Source organism: Pongo pygmaeus, chromosome 4 (assembly GCF_028885625.2).
Source record: "Pongo pygmaeus isolate AG05252 chromosome 4, NHGRI_mPonPyg2-v2.0_pri, whole genome shotgun sequence".
NCBI lineage: Eukaryota > Metazoa > Chordata > Mammalia > Primates > Hominidae > Pongo > Pongo pygmaeus.
The window spans coordinates 99346110-99367051 of NC_072377.2; the positions used below are offsets into that span (position 1 = coordinate 99346110).

Below are 20942 nucleotides of genomic sequence, written 5' to 3' on the forward strand. Positions count from 1 at the left end.
AATAAATATCCAGAAGTGGGATTTCTGGATCAAAATAAAATAGAATGAATAAAAGCAGAGAGAATTAAGCAGAGAGAATACATGTGTGTTGTTTTGAAAGATCTTGCCAAATTGCTTTCTATATGGCTTTCACCTCGTTGCATACCCACCAACAATATGTAAAATGTCCTATGTCTCTATTGCCTCACCAATGCAGTGTTGTTCAACTTCTGAATTTTGCCATTCTTATAGGAAAAAGGCAGTATCTTTTTGTTTTAATTAGCCTTTTTTATTATGGATGGAGTTGAGCATCTTTTCACATATTTAAGGGGCATTTGTATTTCTTTTTTGGTGAATTATCTGTTTATGTCTTTTGCCTATTTCTCTATTGGGCTATTTTTCCTCTCTATCTCTAGGAGCTCTTTATATGGTAAGGAGATGAGCTGTTTTCTCTATGACACGAATTGCAAATGCATTTCCCCAGTTTGTCATAGGTCTTTGATTTTTGACATGCAGAAATAGTCCTCTGGTTGTAGTTGAATTTATCAGTTCTTTTGTGGCTGCTGGAATTTCAAATCAGTTAGAAAGAGCTTCCCTACACAAAGTCTTGAAAGAATTCCTCATATCTCTTCAGGCACTTTCATGGCTTTGTTGTTTACACTTAAATCCTTCGTCCATTTGTAGTTTTCCTAGTATGTGTCTTAACTACGGTTTTAATTATTGAATCTTTATAGTATTTTTATATCTGGTAGGGCTAGTTCCTTCCATTACTTTCTTTTTTCAGTTTCCTGGTATAATTAGTTGTTTTTGCTTATAATTTTAAAATCAGCCTGTCTTGTTTCAATAAATAAATCAAAAATAAACTCTTTTAATCTTTATTAAAATCATGTTAAATTTGTAAATAAATTTTAGAATTTACATAGTCATAATGTTAAGTGTTCTATCCAAGAATGTAGTGTGCTTCCCATTTGTCTGAGTTTGCTTTTAAGTTCTTGAGTATTTTCAAATTTTTCTCATGTAGATTTGGCATAATTTCTTCTTAAATGTATTTTGAGATTTTGAAATCTTTTTCTTTTTAGTTTATTGTAACAGGGGATTCGATATGCCTTCTAATTCATTGTTAGTTGTATATTTTGAAGACAATATTAATTTTATATTCCACAGTGTAGTCTCTTCTTGATTATAGTTTTTAGTTTCCCTTCCTCCCCAGGAACACAATCATATGCTCTGTAAATGGTAATAGTTTTAGCTCATGTTTTTTCATTTTCATAAACAAAATTTCTCTCTCTTTTCTAATTGCTTTGACTAATAACCCCAAACAATGTTAGATAGTATGTGGTAATAGTGGACATCCTGGTCTTCTTCCTAACTTTAACTGTCCTGTGTTTCCCTTATGATGGGGAAAGTAAGTTTCCCCATTAAGCATGTTTAGTAGCCAACTATTCCTATATTATTGAATTTTTTAGAAATCAAAAATGATTATTGAATTTTATCAAATACCTTTTCAGCATTTATGAAATGATGTGTTCTCTCCTGTTATACTAGTGTAATTATTTCCTATTATTAAACCATCCTTTCATATTCTAAAATAAATTACACTCATTATGATGTATTTTGTTGTGCTGCAGGATAATGTTTGCTGACATTTTACTTAAGAATTCTGCATTAGTGCTTTTAAGTGAGATTAACCTATTTTCTGTGCCATCGTTTTCAGATTTTGGAATCACCATTGAACTGACTTCATAAAAATAATTTGAAAGTTTTCTTATTTTTCTATGTTCTGAAACAGTTTAAAGAGTATTATAAGTATTCTTTAAGGATTGGATAGCTTTGCTTCTGACATATTATCTGAGCCTGATGATTTGATGGGGAAGGAAGCCCTTTGATAGCTTTCACTTTTTATATTTTATTTATTTTTTTGAGACAAGGTCTCTTTCTGTTGATTAGTCTGCTTAAACTTTCTATCTCTTCAGAGGTTAGCTTTTATAAATTACTTTTTCTTGGAAAAAATATCTATTTCCTTCAGATTTTGAATTTGCATAAAGTTATGCAAAATGCTTTTAGGGTGGTTTTAATTCTCTCTGCTTTTATTTATTCTATTTTATTATTTTGTATATTTGTGCCTTTCTTTTTTTTTCCCCCTTGATTAGGTTAGGTGTGCCTTAACAATTGTTTTACAATTAAAAAATCCTTTTATATATTTTTTATTTTCTGCGTCTATTGTCTTTTCCAACTCTCCAATTTCACATTTTATCTTTTTTTTTTCCTTGCCTGCAGGGTATTTTGTTGTTCATTTTGCAACTTTTTTAAACCACATGTATTTGTATTCTTTTTTGCTGACATAAGCATTTATGGCTGTGAACTTTTCCTGAGCGTTCATTCTTTTTCCTTATATCCCCCAGAGTTTAACATGTAGTATTCTCATTATTATTTCCTAGAAATTCTGCAATTGCATGTGGTATTTTCCCTTAAATAGTTAAAAGAGTGTATTAGTCTCTTTTCACACTGCTAATAGAGACATACCCAAGACCGGGTAATTTATTTTTTTAAAGAAAGAGGTTTAATGGACTCATAGTTCCACATGGCTGGGGAGGCCTCACAGTCATGGTGAAAGGTGAAGGAGTAGCAAAAGCATGTTTTACATGGTGGCAGGCAAGAGAAGTGCCAAGCAAAACGGGGAAAAGTCCCATATAAAACCATCAGATCTCATGAGAACTCACTCACTATCATGAGAATAGCAGCATGCAGGTAATTGCCTCCATGACTCAATTACCTCCCATGGGGTCCTTCCCATGACATGTAGGGATTATGGGAATTACAATTCAAGATGAGATTTGGATGGGGACACAACCAAACCATATCAAGGAAGTTTTTTCCCCACCCTCTGAGTTAAGGACTTTTTGTTTTGTTATGCTGGTATTCATTTTTAGTTTCATCTCATTGTAGGTAAAATTTTTAATATATGTTTTAGTTTTTGGAATATTTTGAGGGTTGTTTTTGGTGGCTGGATAGTCCATTTTCATACATGTTCTAAAAAAAAGTGTATTCTGTATTTTTAGGGCACAAAGTTCAATCAGTACTTATAGGTAATAACTTACTGGTTAAATCTTCTGATCCTTACTTATTTTTTAGTCTACTGCTGTCTTGGATTGAGAGGTGAATTAAAGTCTCCTCTGGTTATCAGACTTCCATTTCACCTATAATTTCAGTTTTGAGAATGTTTCTGCTATGTTATTTGGCTTACAGATATTTATAACTACTCTTTTTTCTTTCTTAATTTTAATACTTAAGTTTCCTCACTTCATGTGTAGAGTAGAACAAACTTTGCCTATTACCTTTTCAAAAAACCAGCCCTTGGATTACACATCAATCCCCATACCTTTTGTTTTTATTCATTTACTTTTAAAATCTTTGTTTTCAATTGCTGCCTTAACAAATTACCATAAACATAATACTTTAAAACAACACAAATGCATTATCTCATGCTTTCTGTAGGTCAAAATTTGGGAGGGGCTAGACTGGACCCTCAGGATTTCATAAGGCAGAAATTGAGGTGTCTGCAGAGTTGTGTTTCTTTGGGGAGGCTTTGGGAATGAATTCTGTTCAGGTTCATTCAAAGTTTTGAATCCAGTTCCTTGCAGTTGTAGGCCTGAGGTCCTTGCAGGCTGTTAGCTGGGGGTTGCTCCTTGCTCCAGAGGCTGCCTACCTTCCTTCTTGTGTTTTCCATGTGGCCTTTCTCCAGCAACAGCAGGTCAAGTCCACCTCATGCTTGAAGTCATTCTGACTTCACCTTCTGCTGCATCTCTCTCACACCAGCTGGAAAAACTTCTCTGCTTTTAGGAGCCCCTGTGATTAAGTTAGGCCCAATTGGATAATTCAGAATAATCTCCCTCTTTTACTTTAATTACAGCTGCAATCCCTTTTGCTCTACAGCATAGCACCTTCACAGGTTTCAGACCGAGGGCATGGACATCTTTGCGAGCCCATTCTGCCTCCCACAATTTGTCAATTTCTTCATCCTGCTTTCCTTTGATTAGGAATTTTTTATTCCTTTTAAACTTTGTGAAATCAATGATTCACTTACATTGCCTTATTCTTTCTTGTATAATTATGAAAATATTTAATGCCACAAATTTACCTCTGATTATATATTTGGCTGTGTCCTTTTGATATGTAATGTTTCCATTATCTTCTCCTAAGTAAATTTGTAATTGCAGTGTTGATTTACTCTTCAGCACTTGTGTTAGTCCAGATCCTTTGAGAAGCAAATGCCATAAAGGAATTAGATGTGCAAGAAATTTATTGAGAGGAAAATTGATGAAAAATTGGGAGGGAGACTATGACACAGGTCTGGTTTCTGTGAAAAAGATGGAGAAAGAAGGCTTTAGGATTGCAGTGCCATTCTAAGATTATTTCAGTAAGTTCCTTTGTTCCTTCAACAAAAGTCACCCATCAAAGGACTTTTGGCTCAGACTTTTGGCTCAGACATTGGCTAGGAGCGGCTTGTAGAAAGCATGGTCTGGACACTCGTGACGGATTTTGAGCACAGTAGTCACAGCCCTTGGCCAATTATGCTTCTTGCAGTAGGACATCTGAGAGGCACATTTTCAAGTGAAACACTAAAATCAAGAGTGGGTTTTTTGTTGCTTTTTTTTTTTTTTTTTCTCAAGTGACTGGGTTTTTGTTCCTTTATACTTCCTTATTAATTTCTAGTTTTAGCACAGTGTAGAGTTATGGCCTGTGCTTTTCCTGCTTTTTGGAATAATTTGAGATTTTCTTAATGTTGCATATGTGCTTAGTTGTTGCAGATGCTTAGTGGGCACTGGGAAAAAAATGAATGCTGTTTCCAAGTTACATGGTTTGGTATATAAATCTATGAAATACATTTATAGTTTTTACATTTTCCTATATCATTATTTGTATTTTACTTACTTGACCAGTAAAGAGTCAAGAAAAGTCATTTAAAATCATTAATATATTGTTTCTGTTTATCTTGAAAAGCTGTTGCTTTTTTGCTCAATATATAAATATTCACAGCTCTCTATTTTCACAATGAGTTTTACTCTTCATCTATAAAGATGACCATCTTTGTCCCATTTTTAAACGTGTTTTGCTTTAAGTGATATTTTACCTAACATTAATATTGCTCTGCTGCTTTATTTTCCTTTGCCTTTACCTATAATTGCTTATTATTATAATAAATTGCCTATTATTTTATTTCAAATATTTCCATCTTTAGCCTGTTTTAAGTGTATCTCTCTCCTGTAAATAGCCACTCAAGTGCTGTTGGTTGCCCACCCAACACTTACCTATTCAAATCCTTCCATTACTCCCCTCTTTCTTTCATAAGAACTCATTTTATTAAATGTCCACTCTCCTCCATATGACCGTCTTTATTAGGAGCTGAATTCTGTTTGACCAAAGCCAATCATGTAGTTTCATTCTGCTTAGAAGTGACTAGTTTAGGCATGATTATGGGTTGCAATTCTGCATCTATTTTTTAATCCAGTTCTTTTACATAAAGGAACTTTCTCAATGTTTCTGGCAATTTGAAAAGTGCTCTAATCTTAAATTCTAAAACTGGAATTTGTTTTTTTCCTATCCTTTAATGCCCTAAGTCATTTCACTTGGGATTCACTTGTGCTCATGTCAGAATACTGTCTGGAAATCTTGGGCCAGTCATGTGTGTTTTCCTCAGAGCCTGATTGTGCATTTAAACATTTATTCAATAAGTATTTGTTGAGCATTTACCATTGATCATCTAATGTGCACTGAGGATATGGTGGTAATAGCATACCATATCTTGTATTGTAACTGGAGACAATAGAGAAGTAGAAATATAATCAAATTAACAGACTAATAAACAAACTAATGGAAATAGCATGTTTTTGTTACATCATTAGATGGCCTATGATCAAAAAGAATGTTCTAGACAACAGAATGGAACACTTCCTATTATTTTTTCCTTGAAGATAGTTTAACTATAATACTCATTTGAACACAAGGCATTTTCAAGTGCAATCATGCTTTAGGTTCAAGTCTGTTTCCCAGCTCCTTAAACGAATAAAGTATATTAATCTGTTTCCCGGCTCCTTAAAGGAATAAAGTATATTAATGTGAATGCTGGTGGTTTTGTTCATATGCACAAACCCTCTTGTACTTTGACTAGGTGATGCAGCTCTTAGGAAAGATAGAAACTGCCAGTTCTGAGCAAACCTCTAATTTAAAGATGGTCCAGGGGGATTATCGCCGTGAAATGAACCTTTTGGAATTCAAGTAAGTGAATAGAAGATTTTTAATTCTGTTAAGTGCATTCCAAAGAGTTTTGCCTAATGAAAGCATTGGCATGAAATAAAAACCTATCCCAGGAATTTGAACCTGGCCAAGAAATAAAGCAGTGAACTAACACAGAGAGTATTCTACACTAAATAACTTATACAATATTTATAATAAAAGAAGAATTATGAAGATTAATCTTATCATTCACTTTGACTGCACAATATCTCAACTGAATTGACACAATCATTTTTACCCTTCCTGTAATTTTTACTTATTATCAATTGTATATTAAAATGTCTCAATGTAAAGCACTATGGAAAATAATTTCATTCCTCAAGATTATCAAATATTTTTAAAAACGATTTTGATACACAAGATTTTCCTTTAAGATTCTTCCTAACATCCTCTATTTACTCCTTTACATTATTATTATTATTATTTTATTATTATTATTTATTTTGAGACAGAGTCTCTCTCTGTCGCCCAGGCTAGAGTGCAGTGGTGCGATCTCTGCTCACTGCAAGCTCCGCCTCCTGGGTTCACGCCATTCTCCTGCCTCAGCCACCTGAGTAGCTGGGATTACAGGCATGTACCACGATGCCCAGCTAATTTTGTATTTTTAGTAGAGACGGGGTTTCTCCACGTTGAGGCTGGTCTCGAACTCCTGACCTCAGGTAATCCGTCCACCTCAGCCTCCCAAAGTGCTGGGATTACAGGCATGAGCCACTGCCCCTGGCCTACATTATTTCTTTTTAAGACTGGTCTCTACCCCATCTTAAACTGAATTTTTTCCTCCATTCAATGGAGAAAGCAGTAAAAGAGACAGCTCCACAAATGTTCAAATTACTGGCTTCCTTATTATCAAATCTCCCTTTTTATTTTTAAATGATCATCATTTCCCAGGGTCATGGTGCAGGCAGAGGGAAATTCTAGTTACTTGGATACTATCATGCTGTCCCTTATGCTCTTATTCTTTTTCCTCTATGTCTCACACCATTTGGGTTTAATGCCTTGATCAAATCCAGTATCCTGATAATACTCTACTTTCTCCATTTTTTCCCGTCTCTACTGTATTTTATTAAATCTAAGTACCATTGAATATAACATGCACCGTTATAATTTTGTACCTATAAGACATGAAGCTAACAATTAAACCATAGCATATCATCATTTTAAGATATTTCTTGATTTTGAAGATGCTAAAATGCGAAATATGTGTGTCTTACAAGTTGATGTAAAACAACTGTCCTCACTAAAACTTGGAGAAGTAGTTGTCGAGTAAACAGAAAATACTCATGTTCTTCATACTCTAAGAAAGCATTTCTACTTTCTTAAATTCTAGCACAATGAGGGTGTTCAGTGAATAGCTGTGTGATACTAGATCTAATACCTTTAGCTTGGAATTAAGACAAAGAAAACTGTCCAAAGGAAAAGTAGAAAAATAATCTGTTTCTAGATATACAGATTAAGAATTGATTGTATAGGGAAGGGATGGGATTTATAAACTGAAATGGAAGGCTGACTTAAAGGGATGATGTATATTAACAAGTGGAAAAGAGAGGAAAAGGGAATGTTTGAGATCCAGGGCTAACTGCTGCATTACTGATGATGCTTATTTTTTCTGTCTTTGGTATTGTGGGAATTGGGCTTATAGAAAGTCATCTGAGTAGTTAAATCTGAATCTGGACACTTTTATAACAGTGTAAACTTGACTCTTTCTCACTTTAAATAATGAAGTCTTAACATTTCAGTAATATTACAGTAGGTGGCAGTGAATCTATAAACCATTCTTTTCCCCAGGCAAATAATTCTAATAATTCATTTAGTTACACAACTGACTTTTATATTTAAATTTTCTCCAATATTAAAAATTAAAAATATGCATTAATTGTAAAAAAAAAAAAAAAAAACCAACAACAGTGAAAAAAGAGGTCATCATCTCAGCCTTCTGTTGTAATCAGTATTAACACCAGGAATGTAGTCATCCTCAATTTCCTCCTTGTTAATATAAGTATATAACAGAGAAAGGATATGTATATGTTATACATATAGAGGAAGCATGGGTTTTAAAAATAATTACTATACATATTACTCAATTATTTGATTTTTCTAGTACATCCTGGATATCTCTCCAGATCAGTAAATATTCTAAATATTTTATAGCTGTACAATCTTTTAACTTATATATGTGCCATAATTAACTCAACCATTTATCTTATTGCTGAATGGATTATTTCTAGTTTAGGACTACCACAAAAAACAAAAAAAGTATTATGTGTATATCCTTAGATATCCTTAAATACTGGCTCTTTTATTTCTATAGGCAAGCTTGCTAGGTTAAAGAGTATATATATATATATATATTTTTTAATTTTATAAATTTCTTTTTTAAAATGTTGTAGAGTTTTACACTTCCACCAGCAATGTATGAGAAGACCTTTCTCTACATTTTAACCAATGATGAATGTGTTCTCTTTTTAATACTGGCCAAAGGATGAAAAAAGCATCTGTTTTAATTTGCATTCCCTTTTACCATTTGAATTTTCTGTGAATTGCCCGTTATTATTTATCAAATTTTGTATTGGGATTTTTGTCATTTTCTTATCAATTTGTAGGATTCTTTCACATTAGAGATATTAACCATTTGACTGAGATATGTACTGAAAATGTATTTTGCTCAAAGAGAAAGTAAGACAGGGTTATTTTTTTTTTTTTCAATCAGAGGACTTCTGTTTCAATCTAGTATATTGGATTTAGTTTTTAACAAGATTAACTTTGAACAAAAATAAGTAGTTCCACTACTTTAAAAAAAAGTAAATTGCTGCTAATATTAGGATTTTGAGGTACATATAAATTTAAAAATAAAGTAGATAAGGTATAGAATTTGCTTTTTTTTTAAAGAAAGAACTTTCTCTGAATAAAGAGATTAACTTTAAATAAAAGTGTTTTAATAACATTAAAGGTTAAGTTTAGTCAGGCACCGTGGCACACACCTGTAGTCCTAGCTACCCAGGAGGCTGAGGCAAGCAGTATCGCTTGAACCCAGGAGTTCGGGTTACAATGAGCTATCATTGCACCACTGCATGCCAGCCTGGATGACAGAGCACGACCTGGTCTCTAAAAAAGTCTTTTAACAAAGGTTAAGGTTAACCTTTGTTTGGCTTGAAGACCAGAAAATTAGACACTACAAGATTGAAGACAGCTAATTTAAGAAACATCCACAGCAGTGACTGGCACAAGTTCTTTGAAAAGTGTCTCAGAGATGTTGACTGTCCTTTCAAGATTCAGGATCAACAAGAAACTATTGACTGGCTTCTTGGTTTAGCTGTTAGGCTTGAATATGGAGATAATGCTGAAAAATACAAGGACTTAGTACCTGATTATGCAAAAACTGCTGACAATGCAACTAAAAATGCAGAACCATTGATCAATTTGGACATAAATAATCCTGATGTTAAGGCTGGTGTGAAGGCTAACCTGCTTCAGATTCAATGTCTTCACGACTACCTGGTAATGCCTAAGGCAATTCGAATTTTGGTTCAGGAGCACCTGACAGGGTGCAGTTGCTAAGGCAAATCAAACAGAGGGTTTGCCTGTTGCTTTAGACAAAATATTATTGGTTTTGATGCAGGAGATGCCGTTCTTAATGAAGCTGCTCAAATTCTGCAATTGCTGCATATAGAAGAGCTCAGAGAACTACAGACAAAAATTAATGAAGCCATAGTAGCTGTTCAGACAATTATTACTGATCCAAGGACAGACCACAGACTGGGAAAAGTTGGAAGATGAACACTTTAGGATTTCAGCTTCTCACCTATTTAGTACAACTGGGAACCATGTACACTTCTGGCATGTTTGGAAATCAAACATCACATTTTGTGGGGAGGAATCCCAGAAAAGTGACTATGTTCTAGTGCTTTTTTCTTTAATAAAGTTTAGGAAAGTAGGGAAAAAAAAAGAGCAGAGCTGCTGCAGGCCAGGGCCACCTTCACTCAGGATACCTCTGTGGTTACCAGATGTCAATCATGGAAAATGTGGGAGAGAAGAGAAGAGCAATACTGAAAAAGTTTCCCCATGCCACACCTACTCGCAGGTGTCTTGGCAGGGAATCCAGGAGCAAATGCCTTCAAAACGCCAAGGTAATTCCATCTCCACCACCATCCTCATTAGTAAATTGAAACCCGAGACGATGGCTTTCATGTCACCTCACTTGCCAAGATACAGTTAAAACCTGTCAAGACAGGTTGTCAAAATGATACCAGTGGCTAAAACATACAAAGAGCCTCGGCTTCCATAGCCACCATTCCTGACGGCTGAGCACCAGAAACAGCTGCCGAGGAACCTCAAACTTTACACGCACATTTTTCAAAATTACAACTATGCATCTGGCCGGGCGCGATGGCTCACCCCTGTAATTCCAGCACTTTGGGAGGCCAAGGCAGGCAGATCACGAGGTCAAGAGATGGAGACCATCCTGGCCAACATAGTGAAACCCCGCCTCTACTAACAATACAAAAATTAGCCAGGCATGGTGGCAGGCACCTGTAGTCCCAGCTACTCGGGAGGCTGAGGCAGGAGAATCGCTTGAACCCAGGAGGTGGAGGTTGCAGTGAGCAGAGATTGTGCCACTGCCCTCCAGCCTGGCAACAGAGTGAGACTCTGTATCTAAATAAATAAATAAATAAATAAAAAACTGTCTACAAATTAAAAAAAAAAAGGTTAAATAGGCAATCTTCCCATTTAGAAACATTTACAAATTCAAGTTTAATGGTCAACTAAACTTATATTGAACTTAAAAGCTACAATGTTTTCTGACAGTTTTCTAGTGAATTGCTGGGATTTGGGCACTGATCACTAGATCCGTCAAAGACATGCATTGAACCCCTCCACTGTGCTGCCTCCTCAGAAGGATCATCCTCTGAGCTTCTGCTAAATAACGTCCTAAGCCTACTACTTAGTTCTTACACAGCAAGAGTCTTGGCCATCAGGAAATAAAGCTGTCTTTTAACAAGGGTTTGGCAGGGGCAGCACTTACCAGTCACTCCCTAGATAGCTCTTACTGCTGACACTTATTTAGTAGACAGTGATTTTATAAGAAAATAAAAAGTGTTTGGTCAATGAAGCAAATGCATAGACTCAAATAATATCATCCAACTTTGAAAACACTACCACAGTAGAAAGCTAATAATTACCCAGTACAGAGATATGTCACATTCAACTTTGTATCTTTAGCACCCAACACATTGAAACAGAAGTAGAAGCCAATGAATGAATGAATGATTTTTGAGCACCTATATTATGTAAACTGTGTTTTAGAATATCCAAACATAATCCCTGCCACTTAGTTGGGAAGAAAAAACATAAGTGAAAAGCTAAACACAGGAAAAGTAAAAGTTAAGACAATGTTAAATGAGATATATCAATAGGCAGAAATAATAAATATAGTAATTGTCATTTATGAATGCCTACCAACCACTAGCGCTGAAGATACTCAATGCACCCAGCTCTGCAGGGTGGATCTTATTTATCCCTATCTTAAAGATTAGGACATATAAAATCATGGAGATTAATTTGCCCAAAATCACACAGCTAGAAAGTGTCTGACTCTAAAGCTCAAATTGTTTTGATCAATTCATGATGTTTCCATCTCACAATTCTGTCTATTGAAAACTAATTCTACCACAGAAATTTTTAAAAGGGAAAGACCACATTGACTTGGGTGGCTGGGAAACAGGCTGTGAATGTATTGGGATTTGAACAATTTGGAATATCCAAGAAACAAAAGTCTTTCTATCAGAGTGGAGGCAGAATTGATTTTTAGTGTCACTAATTAGAAATCACATAACATTAAGAAGAAATTAGTTTGAGAGTTCTACCTGTAGGTGTAAAGTTAGTAGAAAAACAGTATTTCTTGGAACTAATTTTTGGTTTCTAATGTGAAACTTAGAGTCTTAGACTCAGTCTCCAAAGAAATAATAACATATGGTCTGTCTTAAGCTCTTTTTCAAATATGATTACAAAAATGAGAATATCTTCTGTTTATCAGCAAATGAAAGGCCACTAATTCTTTTTACATTCACACTTGGTCAAAGCCCTATCTAAGTTCTTGAGAGCCTGCTAGAAGTAATAGTTTCTAAGAATTCAAAATCTTGGAAAAGTTCATTCAATAGATTTTTTTTTAACACAAGACATTGGTTTTGGGACATAAGTGCCTGGCAAAACTGGCCTAGGATAGAGCTACATCCTCATTTCTGTATGTCATCCATGACCAAGGAAGGCAGACCCTAGCTGCCTTCACCACTAATCCCTCACTGCAGCTCTCTGCCTTGTGCTCTGCCTTGTCTGTAGATCTTCACTCAGCTTTCCTTCACTCTTTTGTAACTTTCTCCCTTATAATTGCTCTCGGTGTATACTTTAATTTGATTAAATCAGCATAAACACTTAAAAACATAAAAACAACCAATAGCCCTCATCATCCTAGTGAGGTCTCTAGCTATAATTTAAATGTCTGACTTTTGTGTTTTGAGGAAAAGGAAAGAAAAAGTTCTATCTCATCACCTATCTATATACATCTAATAGAAATGCTCTTACACCTATTGAAATAGAAGATTTGGGATCTAAAATGTGAATGTCATCTAAGATAGATTCATACTGCTGAAATTTTAACTATAAGTTCTGTAATATTATGGCAAATCACGTCCATTATGTCCGGGAAAAGCTTATGCAAAGAAAAAGAGTATACAAACCTTTATTTTACTTATTCTTTTCATCTCTCAAGGAGATTGCTGTTTCAAAAATGCTTTCAAATTTTAATAAACTACCAACAGAGTCCAACTTCTGAGTGTTACTAGGAAAATTAATCCCCAACTGCAAGCAAATCTTGTAATAAAAGGATAAGTAGTAATTCATTCTTTATGGCTTTAATTTCAGAATTTCAATTACTGATATGCCCTTCCAGAGATATTACATGGGCATACTTAATGTTTCCTTGGTTTTCAGAGGGATGTTAATATTGTATCAGTGATAAAAGAGTAAATGCTCTCATTTATTTGTTATACAGTAAATGTGAGCACTGAAGGCTGGATTCTCAATTGTAAAGCTATCTCTTGATTATCTGGGGATTTACTGGCCCCCTTAACTATGACTATTAATTAATACTTCCACCAGAGACAGGGAAAGGAAGATGAAAACCAAAGCAGATTAGATTTCTAAACAGCTTAACAAATCTATGAATTTTTATTTGTCAGCAATGCTAATAAAAGATAATGAGAAAGAATGACCCATTTGTTCATTTAGCCAACTATTTATTGAGCACTTACTATATTCCAGGCATTGTTCTCAGCCATGAACAATGCAAAATTCTTGCTTTCATGGAGCTTAAGTTTTAGTGGAGGAGAAGGAACATAAATTAGTGTATGTCAGATGGTGATGAGAATTTTGGAGAAAAATTAAGTAGGGTAAGAGAATAGGAAGTTTCAAATAAGGAGAAAGAGTTCTATTTTTTAAGGTGGTGTATGAATGTAAATCTGAATGAAATTAGGGCAGGAGCCAATGGATATTCTGAGGAAGAGTATTCCAGATAGAGAAAACAATTGGCTAAAATGAGGGAGTCTGCGTATCCAGTGGGTGGGCTTATTTGTCTGAGATCCAACAGCTGTTAACCAATAGCACAGGTGATTGGGAATCATGATTCGATTAAGAACACGAATAGAAACCAACTCCATCTTCTTCAGTGTTGAGGTACTCAACAGTCAATCAAGATATGCCTCATATCTATGTGAAAAATATCACTCTGTGTCAAAAATAATGAGAGAATTCAGAGGACAAAGATCAGAATTTAGCTATTAGACTGTAACTAATATAACTATTGGAAAATTAACTTACATTTCCCATTCCTTGGTTTCATCATCTAAGTCAGGTTTTCTCAATGTTGGCACTATTGGTATTTCAGCTGGATCATTCTTTGTTGTGAGTCTCTCCTATGCATTGTAAGATGTTTAGCAGCATCTCTAGTGTCTACCCACTAGATGCCAGTAACACCTCTCAGTTGTGACAACCAAAATTGTCTCCAGATGTTATCAAATGTCCCCCAGGGGCAAGCAGGTGGGAGGGGAGGTAACTGCCCCCAGTTGAAAGCTATTAGCCTAAAAATAATGATTTCACAGAAGTTGTATTTTCTAATAATTAGCCCAAACACTTTTTCCAAAGAGCAAGAGAGGCATGTACATCCAGTGTATGTCCAGCATGACTTAATCAATTAATTTCCAGTGATAAACATCACAAACTAAATTATATGCATATAATTTTGTCTGAAAACATCAGAGCAATTATTACTTTAACTGTCTGTACCACACATTGTAAGACAATCTGAATATTTTCAATAACAAACATTGTTCTTGCCAATCTAACAGTTTTACCTATTCTAAAGGGGAATTTAAAGCCAACATCTTATCATGAGCAAGTCACATGCAGAAAACACACACAGAAACCACTCACAAGTCCCCATCCCTCATCCTACCCCTTCCCAGTCCCATACCTCATTTAATTCAGATTGGATTCCCCTCTCTCCTCAAACCTTTGGCCACTCTACAGGGACTTCTCAACTGATGATATATGATTCCAACCCTTCTATCCACTTCCATTTTTAAAAATCTTTCATTCTCTGTTATTTAATACTTCTGTGGTGCATCATCTTGATAGGTCCCATAGATACCTTCCTGTACCTCTATTACTTCTGCTTTTGCCCCACATGAGTAATTCAGGGCCTCTTTAAACACCCCCTAAAAAAAAAAAAAATCCACTCACACAGACTCATTGGTAGCAATGGGGACTTTATGGAAGATTTTGCCTGAGACAAAGGCAACCTAAAGTCCCCCTTGGTGCATTCCCCAGGTTCTCTGGGGGCTTTTGCCCTCCACTCTCCTGCCTCTGACCTTTCTCTCCTCTGCTAGACAATGCAGGTCCTCTCTGCCCCTGCTCCTCTCCCAGCCACATACCGACACTTAGCAGGAGTCAGCAAATTATCACCCTTAGCCACATTTACCCACAGCTAAGAATGGTTTCTATGCATTCTAATAATTAAAGAGTTCTATTTCATGACATGTGAATATTACATAAAGTTTGATTAGACTATAACCATACCCATTTCTTTACATATTATCTGTGGCTGCTTTCCCACTGCAATGGAGCATTGAGTGGTAGCAACAGAGACTATATGGCCCACAATGCCTAAAATATTTGCTATCTGGCCTTTGACAGACAACTCCTAGCATGAGTAATAATCCCCACCCCAAGGGAACTTATCAAAGTATTTCCTCCACACACAACCAACCGGTAAGCCCCAGGCCATGAGAGGAATTCTGCATGGAACCACAGTGTGGCTGTGGTTAGCTCCTAGCTGGCAGTGCTCCTCTCACTGTGTGTTTGTATTTTAGGGTATGTAGAGGGGGTGTTAACAGTAGCTGGGCTGAACTCAAGCTTAGGACAGGAACCCAGAGTGTACTTACCTTGCCTCTGGCACCTCTCACATCACCCCACAAATACTTGGCTAGGCACATTGAGTCTCATCACCTCAAAAAACTGCAGACTTTTTCAATACTAATTTTTTATGTTTAAATTCACTTATTAAAACGAAACAAAACATTTTTTCCCTTAGATTTCATTCACTTTCAAGTAATCTGTATGAAGAAGTTGAGAATAATAAAAAATGGACAGAAAACCAATTTCTCAAATATAGAAAAGATCACCTGGGCCATATAAATGAATGTCTGAAGGTCCTACAGGAGAAACTGGTGAGGAGTTCTGTTATTTTGTGAAGTAAACACCTGCATGGTCCTTGTTAGCAGTGAGTAAAGGTCTGGGAATTTGTACTTCAACATTTACGGTAATCTTCACTGCTTCAGTAACTTTTTTTTTAAGCACCACAATAGGAGTCCGGAGGCCTGTCTTCTGGTCCTGTTTGCTACTCCCCAACTCTGCAAACCTGTGTTTCTCAGAGTGTGCTCTACCTGTACCAAAAGAATCTGAAGAGGTTTTTTTAAAAAAAAAATAGATTGCCACCCCAGACCCAGGGAGTCTGACTCTCTGGGGGCCTCCCCTGGGAATCAGTGGTTAAAGGCACACTCCCTGGGTGATGTGCAGACAAGTCATTTGACTTTTCTGGAGATCTGTTAGTAGATTAAAGGTTTTCAAAGTTCTTTTTTCAGATCAGACCATGTAAAGACAGCCCCAAGCTTTGGGGTGAGGCTACCAAGGTTTATGAGAAATATACTTATTTCAGGGGTCCCCTCTCCCACTGCAACCAGCACATCTTACCCAATGGGAAGGGCAGCACAGCGCCATCACTGTGGTCAATGGCTGCCAGTCCTGCAGGTGACTAAAGTAAGATGTTTTGAGAACTTAGGTAGAGAGACTTTAGGCAGAAGCAGCTCAGGAAATAATGTCCCCAGCTCCAACCTGAGTTTGTAAACAGCTGATGGAGTTACAAAGGAGTCCAAGAGTTCGAGACAAACATAAAGCTTTATCACTGGTAAGGCTATCGAAGTATGTGTGGTAAGATTGCAGCTGCCAAGTGGGGCTGCTAGCTCTTCACTCCTGAATTAGGCAGATTCCTTTACCAGTTATAGCAGCACTAGGTAACCGTGGGGTCATTGTGCAGGCAGAAACCTCCCACCATAAGGAACACAGAGACTGGAATCCACCAACTGTCATTCCTGAGGCAGATGGGGCCAAAGAGAGAACCAAAGGGGTCATACCTGCCATGCCCAGTTCCTGCTCCCAGATTCCCTGTGGAGAAGTGAGGAGAAAAGCGGCTGCCTCTGCAGTCCCTACCTTCGTTGCACATTAGAATCACCTGGAGAGTGCTTAAATCCTATCAGTTCTTGCGCTCCATCACAGATCAATTAAATCAGAATTCCTGGGGCTGGGGTATGGTCCAGGTGATGTTAATAAACGACTGGAATGGCGAGTCACTATTCTAGCTGAAGTCTGTCCACATGGAGGTATGAAATTTGAGGGAGTATGTCCAAGAAACTCAGGAAAAGCAGTATCCAAAATGTCTTTGAATATTAGACTTAAATGCCAAATTCTCAAGGCATTTGGGTCACGCTACAGCCCTTTTCTTTTATTCCATAACGTGTTGAATTCCAGAAACTACAAATGAACAGGGCCAAAGGGATTAACTCTTATACTTATGAACACAGTTTTAGATACAAAGGAACTTGGTTTGAATTTTCATCCTTAACATAGAAAAATGAATGTTAAAAATATTTTCTCTAAGCTGAAAGATAAATCCATGTACGTTTCTCAAGTTTTATCCCATAATCTCTTTTACAGGAAAAGTCTGAAAATAAAATGGAAGAAAAACTGCTGCAGCTTTCAAGCAAAGTGGAGAATTTCATTAACACACAGAAACAGGAAACACAACTAAGTAAAGTAAAGCATACGGAAAATAAATTGTCCAAAAGGATGGAACAAATGGAAAAGCAGATCTGGGGTGAATTAGAGACAATGCAGAATGAATATCAATCGGGTGAGCAGATACCTTTTATTAAGTAAAGAATATCTGTCCTTTCCTGTTCAATCCCTCAGTCTTCCACTTTGAGCTAATGGCCTGGGATCAGTCTTGTCATTAGTGACATCATTATGTATTTAATCCACTTTTCTAAATATCCTATAGAATATGAATATTATACTGGAAGGCATATAAATAAATTAACTTTCTTCACTTATACTTGGCAATGTCACAGGCCTGCCATTGGTGTGAGTTTTTTTTTTTTTTTTTTACTAAGATCAGGGAATTTTTACTAATTCATGGAATTGTCAGACTTGGAAAATCCTTGGACATACCCAAGACGTGATTTGTGGGTATGCTATGAATTTAAGAGCCTAAATCAAATGCCCTTCTCATTGAACTGCAAGTAATGAGCTTGGACAGATGTCAGACTGGAGATCTGGCCTTTAGAAGTGAGAAAGAGGAATGAATTAGCAGATTCCAGTATAATGACTGCTTTTCTTTTAAAGAGGCTAATGGCAGCAGTGTCAAGCTGAGCTAACATCAAAGAGGATTAATTTGAAAGGCTCATCTAATTTCTCAAAGGGAAGGACTTGGGATAGGTGCTGTGGAGCAGCCATCTGCCTTGAGTCATAATTCTGAGGGAATTACCAGGACTCAGAAGAGTTTCTTTACTAGAGAAAGTCCCAAGTAATTTTTTTTCTTTTGTCTTCTAGATCTCAGAAAAATTCATGTGTAAATTCTACCAAATTTGGTCCTGTATAGAGATACCTTGGAGGTGCCTTGGGAGGACATGAGGGTCTCAATCTGCCAGATGTTCCTGGCATATAAGTAGAATTTGCTGCCTGGAAATTCAACCCTCACAATATATCCCTCCCACTGTCATATCAAAATAATGAATTATCTGGCCAGGAATTATGTCCCAAACTTAACTGGCCCTTCCTTTAAAGGCCCTGCTTTCTGTTTAACTATCAGAGGTTTAATTTTACTTATTCCATTAGTAAAACTTCACGGTGAACTGAAAAGGAATTTACCATCTGCAAGTTCTTTCATTTTACTAATGAGGAGGAGTTCTAAAAAGGGGGAAATTCAAATTAATGGTTTGCTGCTTTATGCCTTTAATAAAAATGTGTTGAGAAACGACTCTGTGAAAGGCCCCAGTGAATAACAAATGGGTTGTGCCCTAAGGCCTTGAGGTTTGATAGGTCTGTGGTCAGGAGTGACTAGACATGCATAAGAGAGATACAAAGTGCCAGGACGGAGGAGGGCAGCAGGGGGCCACTGTTAGGTCCCTCAAATAGGCTACTTTCAGAGAAGTTTTAAAATCTCATCTGTGATCTTTACCTTCAATTTGGTAACAAGAGTGAAAAAAAATCACACAAGTCTCTTGTCAAAGCATTCAGAAAGAATAAAATACTTTGAATTTCTCTCTTGCAATATAGAATTATGCAATATATTTGGGGAGAGGAGGAGAAAAATAATTAAATTCCACAACGAAACCAGATAACCAGATATAAGTTGAAACACTATTGTGAATGGATCTTCATGACATACAAGAAATATATTATGTACAATTTTAGGCTGGTCTTAATAGAATTTAATGCGCTTGGAATTAAATGATAATCAATTATGGCAGGACTGCCGATTAGCAACTTTTTTTAAAAAAAGCTCTAATGCATTGTTTAAGTGTACCTATTCTTTTACCCTCTTACAGGATTTAAATCAATTCATGACTCTCTCAGCTCCCTCCAACAAATACAGAAAACAAAGATGGATTTAGAGAAATATAAAGTACAGAAAGATCTAAAGAAATTACAGCGCAAGATAGTGGAACTCCAGGAAGTATAAACCTTTTCAGTCATCTTCTTTTTCACCAGCCAATGGAGTGATTTGTTGGAAAAAGTTCTGAAGAAGAAAGTTACTATCTCTGGGATGTTTACTGCTTCTAATGTCTCCTTTTAAGGAGATGAATGTACCAGAAAAATAATAAAGCAAAGAAGCTTTGGATGTCTTGAATTTATTAATGAAAAAACTAAGAAATTGCTTTATATATCTGCCTTTATGTATATATATACCTACAAATAATGAAAGAGAAATCTACATAAGGTACATGAGTGAAGCAGGCCAGCTGTAATACATTAAAGAATGACAGGAGCTCTGGCAAATTGGAGAGCACTTACTCTGTCTAAAAACAATAGCTACTATGTAGTGACAGTCCATGACTAACATATATATATATATAAAATCCATTATTATCCAAAATTCCACTTTTCAAGAGAAATTCCTCTATTTTTAAGCTTTAGCAACTAGTTCAAAATAGTTCTCAAACTATGTGAGGTATGTCTGTGGAGCAGATATGGCCTAGTGGTCAGTTTGCAACTTCTAATCTCAATGTTTGTAGCAAGTCTAACTTATGCATATTTAAAATATATTTTCCTTGTACTCAATATGTACCAGAATTATAAGCAATTAAGAGCCAAACCATGCAAAATAAGAGAATACAACAGTTTCCATGAAAACATATCCAACATAATTTGACCTAGGTGCTAAATTCAGAAGTACTTCAAAAACGCTAGTTTTCTATACAATTAAAAATTGTCAGCCAGGTGCGGTGGCTCACACCTGTAATCCTAGCACTTTGGGAGGCTGAGGTGGGTGGATCATCTGAGGTCAGAAGTTTGAGACCAGCCTGGCCAACATGGTGAAACCCCGTCTCTACTAATAACACAAAAATTAGCCAGGTGTGGTGGCGTGTGCCTGTAATACCAGCTACTCAGGAGGCTGAGGCAGGAGAATCACTTGAACCCTGGAGGCAGAGGTTGCAGTGAGCCGAGATCACGCCATTTCACTCCAGCCTGGGCGACAAGAGCAAAACTCTGTCTCAAAAAAAAAAAATTGTCTAACTTTTCTAGATATAAATATTAAATATACAGCCTAATATTGAGCAGTAAATTCATGAAAAATAAAAGTGAACTATTCAGGATATGCACTCTGCTGTAACAAGGACTAATTTCTAATCACAGAACTTTTGTAAGCTTGGCAATGGAAACTTCGCTTCCGACTTAGGCTCCTTCCTTGGCTTAGGGAAGAAAAGTGACACCTTCCTCCCCTAATACAGAACAAGTTTACCTTCTGAGTAAATTTTTGACTAATGCTCACTTCTGTAATTTTT

General features: G+C 36.2%; 1 protein-coding gene and 1 pseudogene across 1 annotated transcript in view; both read left to right on the plus strand.

Annotated features, from left to right (window-relative positions):
• The window catches only part of FAM81B (family with sequence similarity 81 member B), a 60487-nt gene extending 40712 nt beyond the window's left edge, over window positions 1–19775 (plus strand). The window contains 4 exon segments of the mRNA XM_054487111.2: window positions 6149–6255; window positions 15914–16049; window positions 17593–17788; window positions 19485–19775. Coding sequence (XP_054343086.1) covers window positions 6149–6255; window positions 15914–16049; window positions 17593–17788; window positions 19485–19618 — 573 coding nt within the window. The 3' untranslated portion in view covers window positions 19619–19775.
• Window positions 7472–16011, plus strand: LOC129037087 (RNA transcription, translation and transport factor protein-like; annotated as a pseudogene).
• Window positions 19776–20942: the final 1167 nt, after the last annotated feature.